General features: G+C 51.2%; 3 protein-coding genes across 8 annotated transcripts in view; 1 reads left to right on the top strand and 2 right to left on the bottom strand.

Annotated features, from left to right (window-relative positions):
* TSC2 (TSC complex subunit 2) overlaps nucleotides 1–7045 on the bottom strand; it is a 35219-nt gene extending 28174 nt beyond the window's left edge. For 2 of the 6 annotated variants that reach the window (XM_075058888.1, XM_075058887.1), the window contains exons 1-9: nucleotides 5602–6712; nucleotides 4629–4715; nucleotides 3851–3961; nucleotides 2846–2990; nucleotides 2594–2711; nucleotides 1965–2013; nucleotides 1431–1556; nucleotides 1032–1105; nucleotides 554–680 (exon numbers count right to left, since the gene is read on the bottom strand). In XM_075058888.1, the coding sequence (XP_074914989.1) occupies nucleotides 554–680; nucleotides 1032–1105; nucleotides 1431–1556; nucleotides 1965–2013; nucleotides 2594–2711; nucleotides 2846–2990; nucleotides 3851–3961; nucleotides 4629–4715; nucleotides 5602–5844 (1080 nt within the window). In that variant the 5' untranslated portion in view covers nucleotides 5845–6712. Of the gene's footprint in view, nucleotides 1–553; nucleotides 681–1031; nucleotides 1106–1430; nucleotides 1557–1964; nucleotides 2014–2593; nucleotides 2712–2845; nucleotides 2991–3850; nucleotides 3962–4628; nucleotides 4716–5601; nucleotides 6715–6986 lie in introns of those variants that run through there. The other 4 variants (XM_075058889.1, XM_075058886.1, XM_075058890.1 and 1 more) reach the window with 4 other exon arrangements.
* Nucleotides 7046–7137: 92 nt separating this feature from the next.
* Nucleotides 7138–14088, top strand: NTHL1 (nth like DNA glycosylase 1). The gene is made up of 6 exons (XM_075058496.1): nucleotides 7138–7231; nucleotides 7773–8020; nucleotides 10110–10280; nucleotides 10844–11003; nucleotides 12783–12888; nucleotides 13580–14088. Exons 1-6 carry the CDS (start codon nucleotides 7174–7176, stop codon nucleotides 13701–13703), a joined length of 867 nt encoding a protein of 288 aa, XP_074914597.1. The 5' UTR covers nucleotides 7138–7173; the 3' UTR covers nucleotides 13704–14088.
* Nucleotides 14089–14674: 586 nt separating this feature from the next.
* Nucleotides 14675–26107, bottom strand: part of NHERF2 (NHERF family PDZ scaffold protein 2) — a 40984-nt gene continuing 29551 nt past the window's right edge. Inside the window, exons 4-7 of the mRNA XM_075059013.1 lie at nucleotides 23753–23906; nucleotides 21157–21200; nucleotides 20428–20490; nucleotides 14675–17538 (exon numbers count right to left, since the gene is read on the bottom strand). Of these exons, the coding sequence (XP_074915114.1) occupies nucleotides 17380–17538; nucleotides 20428–20490; nucleotides 21157–21200; nucleotides 23753–23906 (420 nt within the window). The 3' untranslated portion in view covers nucleotides 14675–17379. The remainder of the gene's footprint in view (nucleotides 17539–20427; nucleotides 20491–21156; nucleotides 21201–23752; nucleotides 23907–26107) is intronic.

Genomic DNA, 26107 nt, shown 5'->3' on the forward strand with positions numbered 1-26107 from the left:
TGAGTTAAATATATTCCAGTCTATACACACAAAGGGCAAAGCAAAGAACCATTTTATAAAGTGCAGTTATGCACTCTTGCAAACAGCTGTAGATCAGATGGCAAATACAGTCCCATCTTACAGAGTAAACACACATGAGGTTAAAGCTAGTAATTCCTGCTTGATGCACTTGGATGACAATTTTAAGAGAGCTCTGAGGCTGTCCCTGAAGACACCATCCCTTGCTTTTTGTATCACACACTGGAAAGAGTGAAAGTTTTTGGTTTGTTTTTATTTTTTAAGCTAATGTACCCACAATGCAGGTATTTGATAAAAAGAATTCAGACTTTACTTTTCTGGCCAACAAAGATATTCCAGAGGAGGCCTCAGTTTCAAACTTAAATCCTCTGTTGTTTTACTGTTTCCCCATGCTTCACCCACTACGCGATTGCCGTCTCTCGTCTTTCATGCATACAAAGATCTCTTTGGTGTAGGGGACCACATTTTTGTTCTAAATTTGTACAGATTCCAGATATATACCTGATTAAAAAGTTCCTCCAGCATCCCATCCTACCTTGAGGAATGAAGGCAGCACTGAAGTTGGGGAATTCTTGAGTGAATTGAGGCGATGAGCACCCCACAGAGCCATCCCAACAAAGAAAACAGCTCCTCTCAGCAGCGCTGCATCCGCCATGTAAGCTCTAAGAACAGAATGAAGGAAAGTCTTAGACCATCCTACAATTATTTTAGCATACAAGAGTCAATAGGAATATACACTGTCAGAGTAGGAATTCCCAGCTGTTATACATCAGAGCCTTATACACCAATTTACAAACATTAAAAGCAGAAAATCATTTAGTACAACTTTAAACAAAGGAAAATTAAATTCAGAAAAGCCAAGAAAATGAGCAATTCAGCAGCATAACTAAGAAGGGAATTCCCTTCTAAGCACCAGAACCTTCAGCTTGTTCTACTGAGGTCAGTGACTCCCTATCTATCTCAATGGGACCTCCACTGAATTCCTTGGGTTTTCTTAGATACAGCTTCTTTACCTGTCTTCCATGATCCTGCACATGTTGTAGATGGCACTGTGTCCCAAATGAGTTCCCAAAAGGTTGCGCATAAGCTGCAAATTCAAACAGAACGCTTAAATATCCAATTGTTAGCTGGCCGATCATGCCTGCTTATGGTAAGTAAATGTGTCCAGCTATTCCCATGCCACAACAGAAGCCTGTCACAGCAGCTGAGAGGAAACCATGGGTAAATTCCACGGACATGACAGGACTTACACTAACAATGTGCTGATCCCTTAATACTTGAAACAACTTCTAATTTAGTCTTAAAATCAAACTGAAATTTATGGCAGATGTGCACAGGCACATCTGACACTTCCATCTGTGAGGCCAAAACAGCAAACTCATTAAAAAACAAAACTACAAGAAAGTTCTGACCTTCCAGCACGGCTCACAGAGCTCCTTCACATTGATGGTACGGCACAAAGTGATGATAAATACTGGCAGGTTCTCTGATGGCAGACAATTATAGCAAACAACTGCATCTAGGACTTGCAAGGAAATCTTTGGGAAAGAGAAAGACAAAATGGTTATACACTTCTTTACAAATAAAGCAGGTCAAATGCTAACCTGGCAGACCCAGGAAATCTTCTAGAAGTCAAAAAGGATACATATATGTCTTTTCTTTTTTTTTTTTAATTATTGTGAGATGGAAAGTAAACCATAAAAAGCACTGTTGAAAAATTGATTCACTTATCAAATTTATCAATGCTCTGTTTGTTTTAGAATAAAATGATTATTGGTGTATGAGATCCAATGGCTTACAAATACTTTGTAAGATTGTATTAGCTCTCTCATAAGATGAGAATAAACTGAGAGAAGAGTCTGATGATCTGATTTTGTTTGTAAAAGTTACAGTTTCAAAGAATTTCAAAGAATTCTAAAGTACTAAAAGAGACTCAAATTACTGACCTCTATGTCCACAGATGAGGAAGTCTGAATGCACAAGAGGCATATCTTGCTGTTAGGAAAGAACATTTAATTACAGTTGTTTGCTTAATACGATTTTAGGCAAATTACAAAGAGCCAAAACAGACAAGTAAACTGGCATGTTACTTTACTTATCATTCCCCTTACTGTGGAATTGTTCATAACACTCCTAGAGACACTGAATACTACAACCTCTTTATAAAGTTAGTTTAAAGTTGCACTTAAATACAACTCAGTATGCCTACACTAATACAAAAGCAGAGACCCGTTGTAAGACTAAGCAATGCAATCGGGTCCACCACATGAAATGGGAAAAGCACATGCCATTAAACTAAAACGGATCTGAACACTGTAAGAAGGGAAAATCAAGTATTTGTCAGAAATGTCAGGTATGACCTGGAATGAAACAGATCCCAATCGGATGAAAAAGATTCCACTTATCTGTATATTGATTTGCAACCTTCTCCTGTAATTTACCAAGAATAAGCATGTAGGAGTTAAAAAAAAAAAACAAAAAAAAACCAAAAAAAACCCAACAACAACAAAAACAAACAAACAAACAAAAAAAAACCAAAACCAAAACCAACCAAACAAAAAAACCCACAACTTACTGGACCATGTCAGCTACATAGTCTTCCAGATAGCAGCTATTGAATTTCACCAGGTTCACTAAAACCAGAAGGAACTCAGAAGACAAACCAACATCCATCCACTGTAGTACAAAGTCAGCTAAAGAAGGAAAACAAATTGTGACAATATGCTTTCTACCCAAAAGTGTTATCATTACCGTTTTCTCATGTCACTGGATGCCTGTCCCTTGACTTATTCCCACCAAATTGAAGAGGGGTAGAGACAATACTCACCTAACTCTTCTTCTAAGTAGGTGATATATCGTCCATTCTCCGTTAGAGCCTTGAACACTTCAAGCCGTTCATGCAAGTCTTCGTTGGAAGGATAGTCCTTAATAACCTTAAAAAAATGTGCTCTGAGGATCCCTAATCTCTCACCCTTAAAAAAAAAGCGGGGAGGAGAGCGGATAACAGTGTCACTAATGAAAAAAGACAGTTAAGGCACCGACCTTATCAAGGTCTATAACAGTAATCTTCATGCCTGAAATTATTTTCTTTTCCTACAGGCTACGAAAGTCTCCTGAAAATACCTCCAACTTCCACTGACTACTGACAATCACTCAGGTCTTCTCAATCTGTTCTATCAGCACTCAGGGCTGGAGGCATTTTGTCCAGCAACACACAAACAGCGTCCAACACACAAAGTAATCCATTGAAACTGCAACTGACAGCACTGCCAGTAGAGCATTTAAAAAAAAACAAGCCAGCAAACCAGAATCAATGCCTATTCTTTTCATAAGCATCTACCCCTATTTTTTCAGAATACTGAAAACTAGAACTTCAGTTTGATACAGTCTTACATTTGTATAACACTTTGTGAAATCTCAAGAATTCATAGTATGCTTAACTTGGCCAGGCTAGAAAAGCATCTCATACAGAACTTCTTGCATACTTGACATGCTGAAACATCAAAAACAGCTGCAGACTAGGACTAATAGGTCTGGGCAAAGACCATATAAAATTTGCTGTACTATGCTGAATTTAACCCAAAGTATTTCCTCTTTTTCAAGAACGTTGCCCCAAACCAGAAAAGTTTTCTATGAGTTGTATGAAAAGTTTTGCTATGAGGTCAAACTAAGACTTAAATTAAAACGCTTCCTCTTCCCAGTCACTAGGCACAACCGAAATAAGAAACGTGGAAAGTTATAGAAAAGAGCCACCCAGTATTTTTCGCATTCATTCTCTGCATAAACCCTAGTTTTAAGTGTAGTGTTTCTTCTACAGTTAGTTTGTTTTCACCTGTCCTTGAACGATTGACTTTAGCAGATGAAGAACAGCATGTCTGGCTTCCACAGGGCGCTCCGGCTGGAGCATATCAGCTACCACTTTCCATATTGCTTCCACTGCATGCTGAAAACAAACATAGGAGACAGGCAGTAGTAGGAAAATTAAGCTGCTTCTGGGATCTTTACCCCGTAGGTCAGTCATTAATTATGGCAAGTTAATGAACAAGATCTCCAGGGATTTCATGTCCAGAGTTCTCTTTTCTGAGGGACACTCTCACCTGCCCAGTCATAAGCTCAGATGAACCACATGAGAGACACCAAATCCCGTCCTACCTGACAACTTGCACCCCAGTAACTGAAGTTCTTCACTCACACGCTTACTTCAGTGTGAACATTTGTGCAGAAACCTTCACCCAAATACAAGATGAGTAAAACCAATTTGAGGTTGCTTATTAACAAGACAGAATGAGCTAGCAAACACCTCTTCTACAGGATTAACATCATCTCCCATGAACTGTCCTGAACGGGCTTGAACATTCACAGCATTCTCTTTCCATTCAGTTCAAGAAGCCCGTCAGCTATGTCCTCTCTGCTCCACAGTTGGTAGGTTGGACAAGACTAATTTCCTTGGCATGTGAGCCATCCTTTTACAGGTTTGGACAGCACAAAACAGCTTCTGGGATTACCAATTTTAAAAGGCAGTCTAAACTACAGGAGCCTCTTACAATAGGTTAAGAGCTGTTGCTTAAATTTTCATCCTTCCAATATTCACTGAACACTTTGAAACTTACCTCCTCAATTTTTTTTGTCTTTGCCACTTCACAAATTTGACTGATTGCTCGTATCCTATTACTTAATCCACATTCTATGCTCAGTTCCTGGAAAGAAATGTAGAAATAAGCTAACAGTTTATCTTACTAGAAACACTTATTCATTTCTCAAAGGGGATCATGAACCACTGAAAAATAAATTACACATTTGTCCAAAATGATCTAACCATTAGTCATCACTGGAGCTTTTCAGGAATTTCCCAAAAACTTTTTTCCATTAGCAAATGATTTGTCAAAACTAGAACCTTCACAGAACTGGAGCCAAGCAGCTCTTCACCTGCAGGACAGAATACCTAATTTTCTTCAGAAAATTTAGTAACTCGCTGGCTGTGGCGCTCACCCAGTTCACGGGAGAAGGAGAGAGAAAGGAGGGACATTAAGTCCGGCTTCCCAGCCTTCCAGCGGGTAAGAGCTTGGCTGCTCCAGCACAGACAGGAAGGGATTCTGGTCTCCTTCTCCCTTTTATGCGTTTCCCTCCCTATGTGCCAACTATTCTGTTTACAGACTTGCAGTACCAATTACTGGAATAATTTTTTTTTTTTTTCATTTTCACAAAACCGTAACGTTTTCATAAAATGGAAACAGTTTCCAGCTTGTGCTAACTGCCACCACATAAACTTCATCAAGCTCAGACTATAAAAAAAGAGCAACATATTTTGAGGAAACACCCTGTAACCCGACATAAGGCAACACCATCCTATCAAATATCTCAAAAGTATTCAACCACTGAATAACTAAAATGCTCTAACTTTGAAGTAGGTGAGTTTTACACCCATTTCACCAGAGAATGAATTGAGACATAAGGTAAAAAGGCATGATCGGAGAGGGAATGCATGTCAAAACAGCAAGGAGAATGAGCAAGCCCTCCTTCTAATCCTCTCAGCTCAGGTAATCCAGGCACTATCCCCACCTTTACTATGGTCAGTTCTCACACCTTGAGTATTTCCGCGGTGATGATAAACTCCGTTTGCTTGCCCTCTGACGACTTTGAACTTCCCCGGGATGTTCCCAGCCCCAGGAGATTCCTGAACTTCTCCTTCAGTCCAGAATCCTTGCTCTGAGGCTTTGCCATTGCTGACAAGCAAGCAGCACTGAGCCCCTGCAAATACAGAACAGGGTTTCCATTAAGGGAGGCCCAAGGGGAATCTTTAAGCAGGAAAACACCAGTAACAGCCATCACAACGTGGCCTTGACAAACAGCTCTGGTGTCTCAAGCTGTTTCAAACAAGGGAGAAGCCCAACACTGAGAACAAAACAGTGAGGAGCCCCCACTGCTCCTGCCTTCAGCACCCGCATCCTGCAGCTATCCGAGGAATGTGGACCTCTGGGCTACTATTTTCTGGAAGCTCTGAATGCCCAGCACCACCACATCCCACACAGAGCAACCACCATATTAAAACCTCTGGGCTGATTTCTGAAGTATAAACACACACACACACACTTTTTGGCGGGTATGAGCTGAAGTATTTGTTCCCAGTCCAAAAGCAATGGACAAGCACACAAAACTGTAAAGCAGATGTTGAAAGTAGCTAGATGTGAGGAAGGACTTATGAATCTGAGCGTTCAAACATCCAAATGCTGCCACGGCAAGGAGAAAGAGGGGGACCGAGAACAAGCACACCCATTACAGCAACAGCACATCAACAACAACATCTTTCAGAAACTGTCTCCCCAGCCAGCCCCAACCCGCTGCCCCTCGGGGACCCCCACACCCGGCCCAGAGCAGGACACCTACTCCTCACATGCTGGCGCAGCCCCAGCACCCCACTCTCCTGCACAAACCCAGCAGCCTCCCGGCTATGCCCTGTGCCCCCCTTGCCCCGGACAGGCCACAGCCTTCCCCACACCCCGGGGCACAGGCCACAGCAATCCCTTGTGCTCCCCGCGGACAGGCCACAGACCCTGTCCCACCATCCCAGGGGACACACCATGGCCACCGGCCCAACATCACCAGGGGACACATCGCAGCCCACCGCCCCGGGGGACACACCAGAGACCCTAACAGAGCCCAGGACATGGGACAATGCTCCCCCCCGCCGCCCCCCAGACACACCACAATCCCACCACGACCACACCGGGACATGCCACAACCCATTACGGACGCACAACGGGGGATATACCGAAGGTGTCGGTACCCCCCCCACACACCCCGGCTCCCTGACAGGGGACCCCCACACACACACACACCCCCCTCCCGGGGCACAGCAAGGCCCCGCCTCCCGCTAGGCCCCACCAGACCCCCCAGCCCAGGTAACGGGCCGGCCGCTCGCCCTCTCCTTCCTTCCTTTCCCTCCCTCCCTCCCTCACTCACTCACTCACCCGCCGACCCCCGGCCCGGCCCCGCCGCCCCCGGCCCTCGCCACCGCTCCGCGCCGGCCCGCCCCCCCCCGCCGGCCAAGCGCCGGAGCCGCGCCCCGCCCCCCCGGCGGAAGTCCCGCCGCTTCCGGCGCCCGCTCCCGCCGCGGGGCACGCCGGGGCCGGTAGTGCCCCCTCCGGGGCCGCCGCCATGTCTGCGGCCGTGTCCGCGGCCCGGCGGCTCGGCAGGGCCCGGGGGGCGGCCGGAGGTACGGGGTGGGGTGGGGGGGGGGGGGGATGATCGGTGCTTCCCGGGGCTGGTGGGGTCGTGTGCGGCCCCGGCCCGGCCTTAGCACGGGGGGGGGGGCGGCTGCAAGCAGGGGGAGTGAGGGCCCAGGCCCAGCCGGGGGACCGGAGGCATGGTGTCCTTGTCACGTCTCCCTCGGAGCCCGGGATGTGACAGGAACCCGGCGGCTGTCCCGCCTGTGGCACTCGGCGAGGGCCTGGGGATGCATCTTGTCCTTCTGCAGCCTCCTGTGTGTTTGGGACACGCGTCCCCGTAGCGTGACATGTGTCCCCAACTGTTGTCAACCTATTTCCCGGGTCTTTCCCAGCCCTTCCTCGCCCCGAACCTGGCTCCGGTTAGATGTGAGGTGTTGCTGCTGGGTTGGGACTATGGGGAAAACGAGTTCAGCCCTCATCGGGGTCCCCTGGGTGGTTGCTGGCACGCAGGAGTGATGCTGTGGTGGGAGATGAAGGCTTCTTTCCCCTGACCTCGGGCCTGAAAATCTCTCTTCCACTCTCTTGCAGTGAGCCAGGTCCCCAGCACAGCTGGCATCCCGAGGCGCAGCAGGAGGAGGAAGAGTGTCACCATTGCCTACGAATCTGGACAGGGGGATGGTGCTGAGCAAGGGGCGACTGAGCCCCAGAGACCGCACTGGGAGCCAAGGGACTGGCAGCAGCAGCTGGAGCGCATCCGGGAAATGAGGAGGAACAGAGATGCTCCCGTTGATGAGATGGGAGTGGAGAAGTGTTACGACAGCAGCGCACCTCCACAGGTAACAATGACTTGCTGCCCTGCTCCGTCAGGCTGGCACATGGAAATACAGCCCTGCTTCCACAGCCCTCCAGCCTCCCTCATCCTCATGTTGCCCCTGGATATATGTCCCACTTTGGTTGACTCCAGAACAGAAGAATAAACACAGGGCTTATTAGGAATCTAGGCTGGGATTGGTCCCACAAGAGGTTATCGCAGAAGTGTGCATATGAGAGAAACTGTTCATCCTGCTAGAGGAGAAGAGTCAGCTGCTGCTACTACTCCGGTATTGGGCTTGTTGGCTTCAGACAGCCCTTGTGAAATGGTAGTGGGTGTTTTCTGAGCTATTCTCTGCTTGCATTCAGCCCATGCTGGGCATGAGAGACCAACTAGCAAACACAGCTGTGAAAGGCCCTTGTCCTCTGCTTAAACTGCTGCCAGAAGAGTTAGCAGGCTGAACCTAGAGTGGGAGCTGAGGCAAAAATAGGATGATTTTGGACTTGGGAGTGAAAAGCCTCAGAGTGTATTGTGGCAGGGCTGTCTTCAGAGGCAGGCTGGCAAGACATGAAGGCATGTCCCTTTTTTCTTAAAAAATTCTGTAGGAGTCCAAGGAAAGTATCCAGCAAGATGGCTCTGTAATACAGAGCAAAAACAGTACGGAGAGAAGGCAAGGGTAGCTGAGAAAAATCTTTCCAGGCTGCTTTTATGCTCTTCAGAGCAGCACATAAGCGTAGGTTGCCTTCCTCCCCTCTTGCATTCCACTTTTAAGGGGATACTGGTTGAAAGGAAGGGCCATGCTGGGATGGCAGTGTGCTCCCCAAGCCTGGGAACACAATCAAAGGCCCCAGATGACACCTCCCTCCAAGGGGACCATTTGCATCAGTACAAAAAACAAAGCAGAGTGAGGCCGTGGTGCAGCTCTGGGACGCAGGGCTGCGCTCTCCATGCACAGCACTGGTGTGGGAACGTGGAGATAACCCGTAGGCAGGCTCGGCAGAGCAGTGGGAGTCGTATGCTCCACAGCAACCTGCTGGGCTCTGAGGGAGGGGTCTCAAAGACACAGCTGCACAGCTTCAGCGCATGTAACGTTGTCCTTATTGCTGGCACTGTGCCCTGGGCTTGGATCCCTGGGGAAGATGGTTAGCTTTGACTCCGGCTTCAGACAGCATCACACGCTCCACAGCCATGTGGGCTGGCACCAAGTGCAGCTGTGGGGCCAGGGGGACCATGGTGCAAGATACAGAAATAACTTTTCTTCCCTAGGGAAGCAGGGTTGTTGCTTCCAAGAAAAAGTGGATGTTGTAACCCTCAGCACACACCAGTGCTCCTCACACAATTTCCATGCACTTGGAGATTTTTTTCCTGGTGCGCCTGCAGTTTTGTTAACTTTGTTTGTAAGATACCTGGAGGAAGGATTGTATCCCATGTTGTTCTGAGCTAGTCCAGGTTAGTTGCATCATCCCCCTCATTCTGGTGGGGACAGAATTGCATCTGGGGAAAAATCAATTAAAAAATAGGAGGTGGATGGTCTGGGCTAAACCCTGCATGATGGCATCAGTGGAACTTCTGGGTTTTGTGCTTCATCTCCCAGTCTCTGTCATCCCAGTTCTTTAGATTTGGTTTCGTAAGGAGCTCACTGGAGCCAGATACCCAATTCTTACTGAAGCCTGGTGGGAAAGGGCTGGGATTTTCGGAAGCTGCTTAGAGCAGAAGTTGCATGAAAAATCGTTGGGCGTTTGTACTTCTATGTCCTGTGGGGTCTCCTGAGAATCCTGTCATCAGGAGAAGCTTTGTCTGGCCCTTTGTGGCTAAGCACTGGCATCTTTGGATGTGAGATCCCAGCAGACAGTAGCTGCTCTCCGCTCTTTTATGCGTGCTGACTGCTTAGATTGAAGGTGTTTCTTTTCTGTCTTTATTGTGTGGTAGAATTAAAAGGTTATGGATTATTTCTGTTGCAGCCTTCCAGCCTTTTGTAGACGGATACAGCTGAACCAGGGTAGGTCCATATTATGCACTGGACTGAAGATGGTGCTGGATGGGAGAACCGAGCCCCAGAGGTGGCCAGATCCTCTCGGAGATCTTGGGGTGTATCGCTGTCTCTTTTCCCCCAGGTTATGCGCTACCAAGTTCTGCTGTCACTGATGCTCTCTAGCCAGACCAAGGACCAGGTGACATCAGCTGCCATGCTGCGCCTGAGGGAGCATGGCCTCACAGTCGACAGTATTTTGCAGATGGATGATGCGACGCTTGGGCAGATCATTTACCCTGTAGGGTTCTGGAGGGTGAGTGCAGGATCACAGCAGCACCTGACATGCAAGTAGAGGAACCCTCTCTGCTGTCCTCCACTCCCATGCAGCTGTCTGAGACAGCTCAGAGGCCCAGGAGAGGAGCGCAGAGCGGGTGCAGGCTTGTCCTTTGCAGGCTGTACTCGTGGCCAGTCGCTGAGCTGACAGCAGGTGATCAAGGCAGGAGGCGGGTGCGAACCAGCCCTGCTCCTGAGAGACACTCCCCCAGCTGGTATTCAGCCTGCGTGCCGTGCCCTGTGGTGATCTTTCCCCTGGAGTCAAGCTGAAGGCTGTATTTTACGCTAGTTTTAGCAATTTGTATTCACAGCAAGATTGTTTGCTGCAGTGCCTGGAGTGTGCAGGGGAGGTTAGAGCTAATCAGGTCTCAGCATTTTGCTTTAAAGGAGAAATCAAAGACCTCTGTCTCCCTTCCGCAAACTCCAGTGTGTGCCCTCGCATGTCACATACACTCGGGAATGGTTTGTTTTCTGAGCTGTTTGTCTCTTTTCCCTGTATTGGAGGGCAACTTGGATTTTCTGCCTTTCCCCTTGGTTTTCCAGAACAAGGTGAAGTACATAAAGCAGACAACAGCCATTCTGAAGCAGAAATATGGGGGTGACATACCGCGAACTGTGGAGGAGCTGGTGCAGCTGCCAGGAGTTGGGCCCAAAATGGCCCACTTGGCCATGAACATTGCCTGGGACAGTGTGTCTGGGATAGGTAGGTTGGACCATGTTTTCCCCATTCCTCTCCTAAATCCTGCCTGATCCATTCCCCAGGCAGAGGGGAAGCATTGCAGCTGGGTAAACTGCCTGCCCCAGGAGCGTGATAGCATCACTTCTATTTAATCATCTGCGGAGTATTTGGGTGGGTGAAGGATGTGACCCTCAACCACTCACAGCAGATGAGTTGCTATAGGATTTAAGCATGGATCCAGCTACTGGTTTTCCCCATATTTGATAGCAGAAATCCCCATGGGCAGTCACTCCCCTCAGATGCTGGTAAGCAGTGCAAGTATTACCTAATTGAGTAGGCATCCAAAAAGATGTGCTAGCAGAATAATGCTTTGAAATCTCTTTGGTGTCAAGTGAAAGAGAGGTGGGGGTAATTCTGTGATTTGGGGATAGTTGTAGGATAGTCTGAGGTTAATTTTTTTTCCAGGGTTGCTTCTGTTTAAACAAATCTCATTTGAGATTTTTGTTAGGCAAGCTGTAAGAGGGCAGAAGCAGGGCTTAGTCAAAATTACCTTTTGAAGCCGGTAATTCGTGATGGGTGGTAGAAATAAATGGTTTCAGGCAATCTGTAGCTACAGAATTTCTGATGTGTTTTAGTTCCTGTGGCTGGGTAATAGGTGGCCACAGGTACATTTGTTTATTTGCCGTGTTTGTTGACCAGAGAGCGTAGGAGAGCGCATAGCTGTACCCCGTGGAGCTGTGTGCTTCAGCAGCCATCGGCTGGGAGGAGGTCTGCAGTGGAGATGGGCCCAGGCCAGACCCAGGGCAGGTTGGCTCCTGCACGATGCTCGTTTGGGGAGCGTGGCTGGCAGCAGAGCTGCCCGCAGTAGCCGGCAGATGGGGCTGGATGATCAGCTGCAGGGTCCCAGCGGGCTGCCTGGCCTGGGGGCCCCTGGAGACAGATTAATATTCCAAGTGTATTTGCTGCTTAATGGAGGAGCCCTGGGAAAGCTAGGAGTGGTGCCACCTGATGAATGACTCCTGCCGCAGCGAGCATGCAGCCCAAGGTCAGCACGGGCGGCCGCTGACTCCTGCAGCCCCACTGGTGACCGTCAGCTGTAGGAAATGTGGCTCTTGCACTAGATTCGACAGCGCTTGGGGTCTGTTGTTCTCTCCCTGCTGTGGGGGAGGGAAGTCTAGAGGGAGCCAGACTAGCCAACTGTTTCCAAATAATTGTGTGCTCAGTTTTGATTTAGGAGGCAAGACTTAGTCTTCCTGTTTACAGCAATTTCCTGGGTTTTGCCCAATTAGCCATAGAGACAGGTTTATCGCTGCTGATCTAACAATAATATACTTTGCATTCAGAGCTTTTTAGCTCAAAGCACTTTATAAACATTCGTTTAAGCCTCACAAACCCTCTTGTGTTGGTAGGTATTATGAAATGTGTTTTCCATCTGGGTAAACTAAGGGGCAGAGATTGCAACTTGCGTAACATCAGCTGAAACACAGGGAGGAAGAGAACTCGGGACAGGCATGCAAGCCTTTGAAGGGAGGCTGGGTCAGATTTTTGTGAGCATGTCGCTAGCTGCGTGGTGTGAGAGATATCCATCCCATCTTGCTTTTGGCTCTGGGCCTAGGAAAAAAGCAGCACATTTGTTCTGCAAGTGAACCTCCCCTCCTGTTTCACCTACCTGTTTCTGCCTGCCTGCGGAGGAAGTCCATGCAGGGCGCTGTACCTGGTGTGCTGTGACAGGCAGCTTTTGGCTGTGCTCTCTCCGTTCAGGTGTGTCTGCCCCCACCTAAACTCTGGGCTCTCCCTTCCTAGCTGTGGACACCCATGTGCACAGGATCACAAACAGGCTCAAGTGGGTGAAGAAGGAGACCAGATACCCTGAGGAAACTCGGGTAGCGCTAGAGGACTGGCTGCCCAGGTGAGCCCCGAGACCCCAGCCTCCTTCCTCCACACCAAGCCCCTCAAGCTAGTTGCAGGAGCCATGTCTGCACACAATCCTGCTTATAGCATTTTCAGTGACTGCACTTTGGGTCCCTTCTCTCTATGGGGGAACTAGTCTGCAGGTGTTTCTCTCCCAGAGAGCTGCAGCAGCAGCATCTCAGCTACTTGGTTGTTTCCTGGCTATCAGATATATGGATCGCCACTAGTGCAGCCAGGTACCTGTACGTCTTGATGCCCAATTCTTGGCTTGGCAAGTTTACCGTGACCCAAGGCAGGTCCTTTTCTACACAGGACCTTGCTGAGCCTTAATGGCCACAGCAGTATCAGACCATGGTTAGATTCTGGCCTTCACTGACGGTTAATCTTCAGTATCACATGCCAGCTGACAGGTACTGTGTTGCATCTCGACATCTGGCCCATGCCTTAGCACGAGAGAATGACCACAGGCAGTTAATGTGTCTGTCACCTGCTCCCCACCCCAGTTCAGAGGGATCAGGAAAGGTTAGGAGGGCTGTTCGTAGCAGGAGGCTTGGAGCCACCTCCAGGCGCCTTGGGAAGCCAAGAGGAACAGGCAGTAGGCAAAAGGGATCCATTTAAAAGCACAGGCTGTCCTTGAGCCCCTCTGAGCAGCTGTATTGGAAAGCTCATGTTTTTTCCTCTCACCGCAGGGATCTCTGGAGGGAGATAAACTGGCTCTTGGTAGGCTTTGGTCAGCAGACCTGCCTGCCTGTGAATCCTCGCTGCAACGAGTGCCTCAATCAAGACATTTGCCCAGCTGCTAAGAGACCCTGAGGGATCATCCGGTCTTCGCAGAGCAACAAAGCTACTTCAGCTCAGCAGCAGGCCGGAGCTGAGCCCTAGTAAAGCTGTGCTTTGCACGGGGCTGGCTGTGTGACTGCAGGGAAACAGGAGACTGCTGCAGCCAGCTCAGCATCTCTGGGCAGGGAGCAGCCGCTGGCAATGGCTGAGCTCTCGAGAGGAAAAAGGGTCTTTCAAAGTGCAGCAGTCCCGCTGCGTCAGTGCTAAAGGCTCCAGCCCCCGTGTGAATGCCTGAGCATGCCCCAGCAGAGCAGCAGGCTGTGCCGCGTCAGGAGTAGCTGGAGAGAAATGCTTTGTCCTAGGCGACTTGCTGCTGCTTGTAAATACACATTTAATAAAGGTGGTGGGTTTTTTTCCACCTATGAGTTTTGCTGGCATCTGTGCAACACGGGGCAGGGGGAGGAGAGCACGGGTGACCTCACCGAAGTGTGAGACCATAGCAACCAGCCCTGCCAGCTGAGAAGAGGCAGCACACAACCTGCCAAGCTGCCTGCCTAGCCCAGGCAGTGAGGGGCACTGCAATGAATAAGGTACAACTGCAGACCTCGTGAGCCAGGATCAGAGGAGGATGGCGCCTGGACAAGTGACCTCTGGATCCTGGTAGCAGAAGAGCAGGGGGTATTGGGGGGGGGGGGGGGGGGGGGGGCAGGAGACCTGCCAGCACCGCACTCAGTTCTGTGTGTGCCAGCAAGGGTTCTAGTGGCCACGGGAGCCAGGCTAGTGTGTGCCTCAGAAGCTGACAGAAGGGACACCACCACCGTCTGTGTTTTGTTCTTCAAAGAAAGGGCAGTGCTGACTTCATTGTAGAGCTTCAAAGGAATAATTTCAGCTAGTCTTTAAACAGGCAAGGGAGGAAGCAAAGTTTATAATGTGCTAAAGAAGGCTGTAATTCCGCTCTGAAGTTCCCTACCAAACAGATGAGGAACGAGCAAATAAGTACTCAGTACATGGGAAAACAAAGTTTATTACTGACGTTACAGTGTACATTATGTTTTTACAATGCAGCTGACAGCCTTATACTTTATTGATTTTTTTCCAAGTTAAATGTACAGGAACTGAATAATTACTACTGAGCTACAAGATGTCAGAAATACAGCAAGTGCTTTAACCAGGAGCAGTTTCCACGGACTAAGCAGAGATTAAGATTTTAAAATCTTATCAGTACAGATTTGCACACCTGATTTCTTTTGATCTGCATTCAAAACTACATTTTCTTTTTTCTTCCCCCCTCAACTACAGTGGTCCAGTCTTGTACAAGAAATGCGGTATTCACAAACAGGTCTTTGCTCTCTGACATGCATCGGAGAGTGCGACATTTAGGTCAGTATAATGGGGAACGCTTTGCCCTGCGCAGACCAGGGCACTGCTTGGGGTTTGGCTACGCAGGCACGGGAAGCAACGTGCATACCATGAAAAAGAAGGGCTCCTTCAAAAGATTACTGATATATAGAAGCAAATATTTGGAGGGCCAAAAAGAGAGCAGGTAATTGTCTTTGAAGTGGGGTAGGGAAGAGGCGTCTTGTTAATAGCAGAGTCCTGGAGGGGAGGCAAACCTCTCCGCATCCTGAGCCATCATCCTGCTGCCAGTCTCATTACCAATGGCCAAACACCTGCACCAGTTCCTCTCCAAAGTCATTATTTTCAACCTGTTCAGCCCATCAACATTCCTAAAAGATAACTTCTGTACAAGAGAACTCATCTCCTTCACCCCTGAGGCTCTCCATGCTCTCCTGCCAGCCAGCTAACAGCCACGGGCATCAGCTGCTCCCCACAGTGAAGCCCAATGTCCTGGCTCTGCTGCCGCGGTCCCCCTGCCCCGCACCGACTCAGCGCTGTGCTGAGCCCCAACCCGCTGCCGAGGAGAGCAGTAAATGTTATAAGGCACCTTTTAGCTCAGTACTTGGGAAATACACGCAGAGCCGTTACGATATCCGTAGCACACCGACTAACCCAAAGGCCAGGGGCTTGGAACACAGCAGTGCTGGAGTAATGCGGAGCAAAATCACAGCCGTGTGCTTTAAAACGGTCACCGATGTCCGAGTGATTGCTGCCATTTGCTTTTAGCTGGGGAAAGCGGTTTTGTACTTGACTGTCCTTCTGTGCCCAGTCCCTTCCCACTGCTCCCTTGGCATTTGAGCTGAAATACTGGGCAGCCGCTGTGGCTGGGCTCGGGGAGCTGCTGGAGCGTGGGAAGGAGGGAACTGGCCCCATCACAGCCAGGACCCTGCCCTGGTAAAACACCTCTGTCTGCAACCTCCGAGAGTGCTGTAGTTCAGACTAGTCATTTTCCCTCATTTACAGCCAAAGGCAAGTAATAAAGAGCTTAAATGGGCTTAATTTGTAATGCTTTAAAGGTACATTTTTGACACTCTAATACCAAAAGCAGGGTGTTTTCAAAGGAGGCCATAAGCAACCGCCCACTCCATCACACCACTGCCTGCTTCGGAGCCAGCCCCACGGAGACCCCACAGCTTCGGAGAGTGCCCTACTGACAGTGAGACCGAGACTCAGTTACGCATCAAAAGTACGCCCAGAAGTAACAAACTAGGTGGGACCCGGACCCTGCTCCGGGACCCAGCGCCCAGGCACGGCCACAGCTGAGCCCCACTTCCCCAGCACCAAGCCCACAGCTAGAGCCACATCCCTGCGTTCCTCCCTGGAAACAGACGGTTGGTCGTGCTGGCTTTCAAGTCTGTCCAAAGAGTTTTTGTAGCATCTCATGGCTCTTGTCTTCTCGCAAGGCTGCCGGAGCCGGGCCAGCAGCACCGCTCCTCGCACCGTAGGGCAGGACTGGCCCCGCTCCCTGCCTTCCCCTGCCGCTCGGTGCTGCATCGACGGCTGCAAACGGTGAGGCCTGCGGCGTTTAGGCTGTTGGGTTTGGGTTTTGTTTTTAAATCCCGCCCTCTCCCCTCTGCAGAGCTGTCGGGTATGAAAAAGGGGCTTTTATTGCCAGGGCAGAAGTCACTGGTGGGGAGGGAGGTTCCTAAACTAACTGGAAACATATGGGACTTCATTTAAAAAAAAACAAAAACAACAAAACAAATGTTTTCTTTTCAATAGCAAAGCCACCAAGAGCGATTTACAGCCACTGTCCGTTTTCCCATCCTGTGAGTAGTTAACGCTGAAGACGGGGTGCCGGGGAGGGGGTGCCAGGTATACCCCACCCTGCGGGCCCCCACCACAGTGGGGGCATGAGGCCGTAAGACGTTTGCACAGGGGCACAGAGCATCCCATGGGGCTCAGTCTGGGACACCAGCAAAACCAAAACAAACACTCCAAATTAAAAAAAAAAAAAAAGGTAATAGAAGCCTAACTGCTGCAGGTAAGAAACAAGAGTTAAACTCTTCCAGTCCTTTCTCATAGGAAGGGGGGACGGCAGGCAGCCAGAACTGGGCTGAAGAGCAAGCAAGAAAAGGAGCTTTGGTCACATTTGTCTTATGAGAATCGCTGGTGAGTAACAATAATAATAATAATAAAAAAATAAAAAAAAAAAAAAAAAGACTTTAAAATACGCCTTGTAAAAGCAACCAGTGAAGAGCAGAGCACAAAGCATCTCACATGGACACTGAAGGACAGGGCGTAGGCACCTCAGAAACGTCCGAGCTGGGGCAGGGGCAGGAGAGCGGCGGATGGCAGCCACCAGCAAGGCTCAAAAATTGCTGAAAATCTCTCGCTTCTTGTTCCAGTCCATCTGCGGAGCCCTCTTCTTCACCCGCTTGGCCCGCACCTTCTCCTTGGCCTCAGCAGCCGTTGGGCTCAGGGTCAGCCCGCTCTCCTCAAATGGGTCTTTCTTCTCAACGTCTCCATCCTGCATGGAGAAGGACGAAAAGATGTCAGCCCACGGCAGCATCCCCCCCACCGCCATGAGCACGGCCACGGTGTCCTGCACCGTTTCACCCCGCATGACACCGGGAGAGGCGATTCCTCCAGCTGCACGACAAGCAAACATGTAGGGGTGGGTTTTTTTGGAGCAGAAGGTCAAAGTCCCTCCCCTGTGCCATGTCTGTGGTTTCACCGGCGGCGGCAGCATCCGTGTGGCCACGGAGTTAATTACTACATTGCATTTTGTGGGGTTTTTCCCCCCCCCCCCGCCTGAAGAATGTGTGGCTGCCACGGCTAGAAGTGGAAAAGCAGAAACACAGAAGCTGTTGCCAAAGGGAAAACAAGCTGCTCGGCTTGTCTGCTGGGAAAATGAAAAATAAGCCCCTGGTGTAGGCAGAAAGCAGGGATGAGGGAGCAAGCTGGGGGAGCCTCGGGGCTCGCAGGGAGGGGTTGTGGCAAGGCCCCCCACCCCGTGTTTGCCTGCCCTGGCACCCGTTTGCTCCCAGAGCACCCGTGGCTAACCGAGGCAGGGACGGGGGGTGCGTGGGAGGACAGCAGTGCCTGCCTGGGTGCCCAGCTGGCCATGCCCGGCATGGCCACCGTAAGACGCCAGCCAAGGCAGTATTTACTTTGGGAACTGTATTGAAAACAGCATCTTTCCATCTGCTTAATAAAAGTACTTTTATAAGAAGAAAATTAACTTTCCTTTCTAAAATCACTGCCACTGCAGCAATGTGCCCTCAAGCCAGAAAGCCCAGGTGCCCAACCGCTAACCCCGACCCTCTTGTTCTTGCAGTAGGTGAAGGACAGCCACCACGTCCTCAGGGTACAATTAACATCCTGGCCCATGGCATCCCTGCTGGGGACAGACCCAGCACCGGGTCTCCGAGCCCCTCAAACCCCGCAGGGCTGGGAAGCATCGTCCCTGCAGAGACTTGGCTCATCAGAGCTGGTTTTGGCGGGCAGCACGCTCCATAGCGGGCACAATCTAAAGCTCCATAGCGGGCACGATCTAAAGCTTCTGCTTCTTCAATCATGTCCGTACAGAGGCTTTGCCGGGTCTCGGTGCCAGGCAGGGCAGAGGTGCCCGAGGAGCTGGATTCAGGGAAAAGTGGCTGCTGCACCCCGGAGCAGCACGGCTGCGCTCTGCAAGCACCGCGCTCCTGTCAATAGTGTGCAAACATACAGAATCAAGACCTTCTGTTTTAAGGGAACATTTTAGAGCCTGCCTCCTCGCATTGCTGCCCTACCACGCATGCGAAAGTCCAAAATATATGATTTCACAAACGCTGCTGATAACCACGGGCAGGTCGTCCACCAGCACTGCAACGTAATGGCTCCAGCTTTGCTCTGGCTTACGAATGCAAACGGAACTGGGTGGGGGTTTGAATGAGCACACCAGGCTACGAACTGGGGGGCAGAGACACAAGCAAACCCCCTGCCACCCCCCAGGGACTCTGGTTTCTAGTGCAGCGGTGGGACAGCGATCTCTGAAACAGCCCACGGGAGGAACTGCCGTGCTCGGGCACCAGGACACAGCCTGGTTTTCCAAAGGCAGCAGCCGTTGGATCAAGACATGTATTATTTAATGCTCAGAGAGAAATGGAGATGCCAGACCGCAGGCGTTTGGCCACAGCTCTCGGACACAGCTGGCGTTCGAGATGTTTTAGAGGCTCTGGGTGCTCAGAGGAGGCTGCGTGAGCACTTGCTGCCGTCAGACTCCCGCACCCAGCGGTCTGGGGGCAGGGGACAGCACAAGCACCCAGAACCAGCAGAGACCCCGCAGAGCACCTGCATGGAGGCATCCCTCTATTTTTAGCAGAGCCTCATGCTAAAGAAATTTTTGAGCAGTTTAGAAATCCCTTACTTCTTATTTTAAGAAAAAAAAAAAAACCTGCTCAGTTAATAACACCGAGAGAATACCAGTCTATGCCTTGTGTTTACTTTTGGTCACTCATCCCCCTTGCACAGCGGGGTCTGCCTTCGCTGCGGTGTTCAGCCAGGCTCCACCAGAGAAACAGCCCCAGCCCTGCAAGGCACCAAATCCATGCTCCTCCCATCTTGAGCAGCTCCTTTAAACACTGTGCTAAATTCACTGTGCCCCAAGCTAAAAGCAACTTGGCTTTTTTAAATTTTAGCCTGCCTTGTTCCTCTTAGCAGCACTTGAACCTCACGGCTCCGCTCCTCCTGCCCTCGCGGCTTCCCAGCCTCGCCTCCCGCCCTGTAGCTTGTCAGTATAATTACACTTAAGATCCAAAACTCTTGTAGACATCCTTTCATCTTACACCTCCTTTCAAACTATTCGAGCACAAGTCACTGCCCAACGAAGCGCCAATTGACTTGCTGCCGTCACCCCTCGACGTTCTCCTCTGCCCGCGTTCCGGGCAGTGCCACCTCCTGCCCGAGGCGACGATGCCCAAAGGGACGAGCAGCCAGGACGGAGCACGCGTCTGCACCCTTGCAAAACTCGTCCGTTAACAGGGGACATCTGCTGCTGCTGCTGGCAGAGGCCGTGCAACCCCCATGAGCTTTTCTGTCACCCGGACAAAGAGGGGAAAGAACATTTCTGTGGCGGCACACGTCACCCCGAGGGTCCCGAGCCCTTGACCGGCCACCTGAAGGAGTTATTGATCCATCCCAGCAACGCAGCCACCTCCGCGCTGGAACCGGCAGCTGCTGACAGCTCACGGCTCCATTTCATGCACATCTACAGTACAAGGGATGAAAGAAAACCCTGGATTTTGTTTGCTGGATGGGTATAAGTATACCCAAGTCTGTGAGACAAAACTGGGAATGCATCGTTACACAGAACCACAAGGCAAGTATGTACCTACAACAGTGTGTAAAAGGGAGGGGGAACGTTTGGGGTTTTTACCTCTGATTCCTTCCCAGGACTTTGAAGGTCACTGTGAGATGAAGATGTGGATCCTCCATTCAGCTAGTGGAAATTAAAATGGTAGTCCAGTTTGCACAAAGACAGAATTAGGAAAAAAATCAAAATAAAAAGCTAGGCAGAAAAACGCTCCAGCCCGGTGGGGACAGACACCCCAGCCGCTGCGCCAGGCAGAGAGCAACGCCTGGCTTGTCCAGGGACAGAGCCTGGAGGGGAGGGTCCTGCTGAAGGGACCCCGCACACTCACGTGCACACACACACCGGAGCTCCCCGGGATTTGCCGGCAGAGCCGCTGCTCTCCCGCATCCCCCAGACCATCCCGCCAGCGCCGGGCAGCCACTTGCCACCCCTCGCCTCCTCCCTCTGTCACTGGGAACAGGGATTAAATGGCCCCGAAACCAGCCTTGTTCAACCCCTAAATTAAAGCTGCAGCAGGAAGCAATTAAGATCAGCCAGCAGCAGTTAAACTGAGCTAAATGAGCCTTGGGGACATTACGAGCATCCCTCTCTGCTCTGCAGCCTGGCGAGTCATCCCGACAGGCTCACATGTCCCAGGTGGGAGCCAAGGAACGCTGGCGTGCAGGAGCCTGGCCTCTCCCCCATCCCCGATCCCTCTTGATCCCTCCAACACATTCCCCTAAGCTGAGCTAACCCGGGATGCTGCCCAGCCACCCCGGCCCTCGGGGCACTCTGGACCAGGCAAGTACTCACCTGAGTCTGTGCGGATCCGTTTGTCATGGGCTGAGGTACCACACCTATAGACCACAGAAAGAAAAGACGTGGTAAATACGCTCAGCTGGGATTGCCGGCCTCGGGTCGCAGGCAAGCATCCCTCAGCATCGCCCACCCGAGCCTGCCTTCTCCCCTGCCCACCCCACCAGCTCAGCGTGTCTTCTCTCTTGATTTTGTCCTGTGCTGCTTCCGAGCCCGCACAAAAGCCTGTCCATCCCCCTTGGGCCCTTCTGGAACCAAATCCTTTCGAATTCCCCTGATTTCACTTGATTTCACCCCGCTTTCATCAGAAGAAAACACCTTCCAGGAAGGGGACCAAGTAACTTGCATTGTCCCATTTTTTTGACTGTTCATTTTTCTTCAGAAGCTGTTTCATAAGAAATCTTAAAATACAACCCAATGTTCTTCACCGAAATCAGCACCTTGGTGTCACAACAGCATGTGGCAAACAACCCACTCCCCAAGTACCCTGGCACTTTTTTTTTTGGCTCACTTCCAACGATTTGCACTAGTAATATTCCACACAATGGCAAATTTTATGCAGATAAGCTGCCAGTCACCACAATCAAGTCATTGCTAAAGGCATTACCATGTCTCATCTGTCTCAGGCTAGCAGATGTGTTAATTGTGACAGGATTAATAACTGAATTATGTCAAGCGTGAATGCTTCTTGGGGCAAAGCCCTCACTCTGTGCATCTCTCCCGCAGAAGACAATGAGGTGGATGCACATCGCTGTGTCACCCGAAATCCAGTGAAGCAAGAGCAGCACGTGGTGCCAAATGCGTCTTGCAACTGCAGAGACCCAGGGCAGCTAACTGCACGGCTCCAGAGCCGTCGTCTCCCTGCACCACGTAGGGGCACGGCTGGGCTTTCCGAAGGACCGATTTGGGGGCTGGATCAGTGCGAGCTGCAGGGATTCCTAGTGCAAATCAGGGCACCTTTGCTTGTAAAAAAAATAAACCCAAATCATAATTTTGAGAGCGTGCTGGCACGAAAGCCTCAGTTATGGTGTTGGGATCCTTGAGTATTTTATCACACTGAATGCTGGACTCGTGTTGATAAGCTCTGAGCAACGGTCATCGGAAGAAAGTCGGCTCATAGCAGAGATGATGTTAAAGTCTCTGGTGTCATAAGAAGCTAAAAGATAATGTTATTTAAATGAGAAGCAAGCTTCAAATCACAAGCAATATTAAAGTGGAACTGGACTTAAAAAAAAAGTTATTTCAAAATTTGGCATGTCTGAAAATATTTTCCGATCTCCTTACTCCCAAAAGGTGCATAGCTCTTAAAATATACTCATTGGCTAAAACACTGAGGTGCTCAGGATCAGCTGTAAGACTTTTAAATTGTCATCTTGAGGTCAAAGCAGTTTGATTAAAGATGGCAATTATTATTTCCTCTTATCCTGCAAACAACAGAATTTACCAGAGCACTTTGTCATCAACACAGGTGCCATCCCCGGCCAGCCAGACCCAATTCTTGATCTCTGACGAATGCATCGAGACGGCAGCGAGAGCTGCAGAGCCAAGGCAGGGGCTCGAGCACCCACCCGCACCCCCCCTCATGCATCCGTGGCCCTGGCTACATCCCCCCCCAGGGAACAAGGGCTCCTTTATCGCTCATGCCAGCAGACAGCTTCACCCCAGCTCCTCCTCGAACCGACACGGAGCATCTGACACCGCTTTCGCCCCGTGCGCTTCTCAGCGTTGTTTGACCTATTTTTTTTGGACAAATCTCCCCACTGAGTATCCGAGGGAGCCGGGCTGCAGATCAGATAAGGAACAGCTGTACTGGGAAACAGAGCTCCCCATTCAGCCGAGGGGGAGCAGGACGGGCTGGGGAGCACCCCGCTCCCTCCCCGTCCGGGAGCCGCAGCAAACAGGTCGGGGAGTGGAGAGGCAGCTTTCTCTGCCAGGTTTCAACAGCAAAGAAAACATTTCCTGCAACAGCCACCCCTGTGATCGCCGTGGCGTGAAACCCTTCCCGCTGCACGCACACGGCGTTTTGCTCCGGTATTTCTCGATGCACCCTCAGGCTCCTTCGCCGGAGCAAAGAGCAACGGGGGATTTATGGCACTCTCCCTCCCGAGACCCCCAGCTCAGCACCCCGGGCAGACCGCTCTGCTCCTGGACCCTGCGGGTCCACCCACTCCCACGCCAGACACCCTGTCTCCCAGGGTGTGGGTGCTGCAGCCAAAAACAGAGTGGCTGGAGGAACTGCTGTCAGAGAGGCTTCCCAGCCCCGACCAGATGGACCGGTTCCATCTGAGCATCCCTCCCTGAGCTCATCGCGCACCGAGCGCCCAGCTCCCCCCAAACCCCACCACGCTTTCCCTCAGCCGCTTTATGGCAGCAAGTTCCTAAGTTAATTATTCACCATATAAAAATAACAAATTGCTTTTTCGCTAGGTTAGGAAGCGTTCTCACTGTTTATAAATAGCTGGGTGGTGCTCAGGAAACTACCCAGGGATGAGACAGAAGGGAAACATGACTCTCCCTCACTTCTGAAATCCCACCCATGACACGGTGAGTCACAGGAACGGCGCAGCGTCACCCAGGGAAAGCGAGGTCTCACCTTTGGTGTGCTCCTCCGTGGGGGTCACCCCCAGCTTCTTGAAGTAATCATCTGTTTCGGGGTCCACCACCAGGAGCCTGGCTTCGTTCTCCCTGGACTTAATGTGGGACACCACCTCTGAGTGCCGCAGGCCTTCCACATTTATGCCGTTCACCTGCAAAGCCACGGCATCAGAACCCAAGTCCGAGATGCTGCTCACAGACCCCCAGAGCAGCCTCCTCATCCCCTAAGGGACGGGATTCTGCTTTTTCAATTTCCGTTGGGATGATAGGAAGGCTACAGGCTTTTTCCTTCCCCCTCTCAAGCCAGCCACAGCCTCCTACCACCCGCCCGGTGCTTCTACCAGAGCATCCTTCATGTTACTGCACCCCTCCGCCTGCATCCCAAACACATCCATCGGGAACCACAGACCCCGCACTCCTCCATCACCTCACCCACCCAGGTCCTGCCTAAAACGCTTTGGCTGCCCTCTTCAGTGATTTCAAACCCAGCCCTTCACCTTGGACGTGCCCCAGGTATCTCAGGCTGCCACAGGGTGCAACCATGGGCATGGGCACTGGGCTGGGTGCCACCGGCATGTCCTTCTCCCTGGCCCTGCCCGGGTGGCTGCCCCATCACCACACCATCGTTCATCCCTCCGTGATGGAAAACCGTGGATTTTCCACGTCGCCGGCGGGCGAGTCCCCACGCCTGCTGCACGGATTCATTTTTCCTTTCCCTGCGTGCGAGCCGGGACCTACCAGGGAACATGATCCTCTGCTCCTAATTGTTCCCTGCAGCGAGGGGACAATTGTGATTTCGAGGCATTGTTTGCGGTGGGGAATGAATCACCCTTTGTCCCACAGGGGAAGGTCTCCACACTGCCCGGCCCCTCGCTGCTGGACCCGCTTTTGTGCGATAAACTCTTTTCAATGCTCCAGCCTGTCTCCGGCAAAGCTCGACCCACCCTTCGCCGCCCGTCCTGCCTTTGGCATCCAAAGGAGCCTGCCTGCGGGACGGCAGAGCGATGTGCTAATTCAGCTTGGATGGAGAAGGGCAGAGAGTGCTGGTGGAGCAGAGATCACCGGGAACAGAGTAACCTCCTCTTAAAAATAGCTACTCCGCTAATACAGCTTTCTGAAACAAATCAAAGACTTCAGAAATCTGTCCAACACAGAAAGGCCTTCGTTAGGAGAAGAGGACAGCAGGTTTTGTTTGTTTTTCTAAGCCGCACATGATGTTATAACTGCATGCTCTGGCTGCACACGCCTGCTCTCCTGCAGGGCCACGGCTGTCCGGGATCACCAGCATCAACACATTTTTATTCCTCCACCACCTGCAGACAGACAACTGCCTTCTCCCGTGCCAGACCCCGAAAAAAAAGAGCACACCGATGCCAGAGTCAGGGACCAAGCCTGGGAGTGGGGTAACCCCATCCCAGCAGCCCCCCCCGGGAGCTGAGCTACACCAGCATGGCATTGCCCCAGCAGCTCCCGGGATGCTGCAGCCCATTCCAGGGAAGCAGGACGGCCACGGTCTCTCTCGCTGCAAAGTCGTGGCTGCATCGCAGCAGGAACGAGCAATTGCCGCCTCTGGGTCGTGCCGAGGCTGTCGGGGGGCTGGAGACCCTCCGTTCGGAGGGTCTCCAGCCCCCCGACAGCCTCGGCACGACCCAGAGGCGGAGGTTGCTCGTCCCCACCGCAAAGGGACAAGGCAGGTGAACGCTGCGGAGCCTGAGCTACACCAGCTCCGAACTTTGTGTTTTGGATGCCTGAACACAAACCTGGGGCAGAAGCAGGTCCTGAGGGCCAGGACAGAAAGGGAAACCCCCCTCCCCAGGCTTTGCATCTCACCGGCAACTTCAATTGCTGGCTTGTAACCCCAGCAGCATCCTCCTGCCGCTCCAGGTCACCCCAATTCACATCCAGTTGGTTGAGCTCAGCCAGGCAGCGTGGGGCTGCTCTCCCCCCACCCCAGCACCCCCAGCCCACCCAGGGCAGAAGGGCTGGGGGGCATCAAATATTTATCGAAGCCCCAAAGAACGAGTACGGAGGGGATTGGGTTTCCGAGCTCGCCAGCTCACCCCTCGCCGCTTTGTGTGTGCCAGGCGCTCCGCCAAGCACCGATAAATAAATAACGCAACGCCTCGCCGTGACACCGTGCTGCTGGGAGCTGCTGCCGACGGTGCCCCGTTCCCGGCCCCATCCTGCTCCCAGCATTAAACTTTCAGGTGCTGGGAAGAGGCAGCAGCTCCCACCAGCTGAGGAACAATTATTCACGGGGCTAGAAAGCAGGCGAGTGCTTTGGTCTTAGTATTTCCCCAACTCGCCCGGCTCTGCGGGATGCGAGTGTTTTCTTCCAGGAGTGCAAAGCCCG

Source organism: Buteo buteo, chromosome 27 (assembly GCF_964188355.1).
Source record: "Buteo buteo chromosome 27, bButBut1.hap1.1, whole genome shotgun sequence".
Taxonomy (NCBI): domain Eukaryota; kingdom Metazoa; phylum Chordata; class Aves; order Accipitriformes; family Accipitridae; genus Buteo; species Buteo buteo.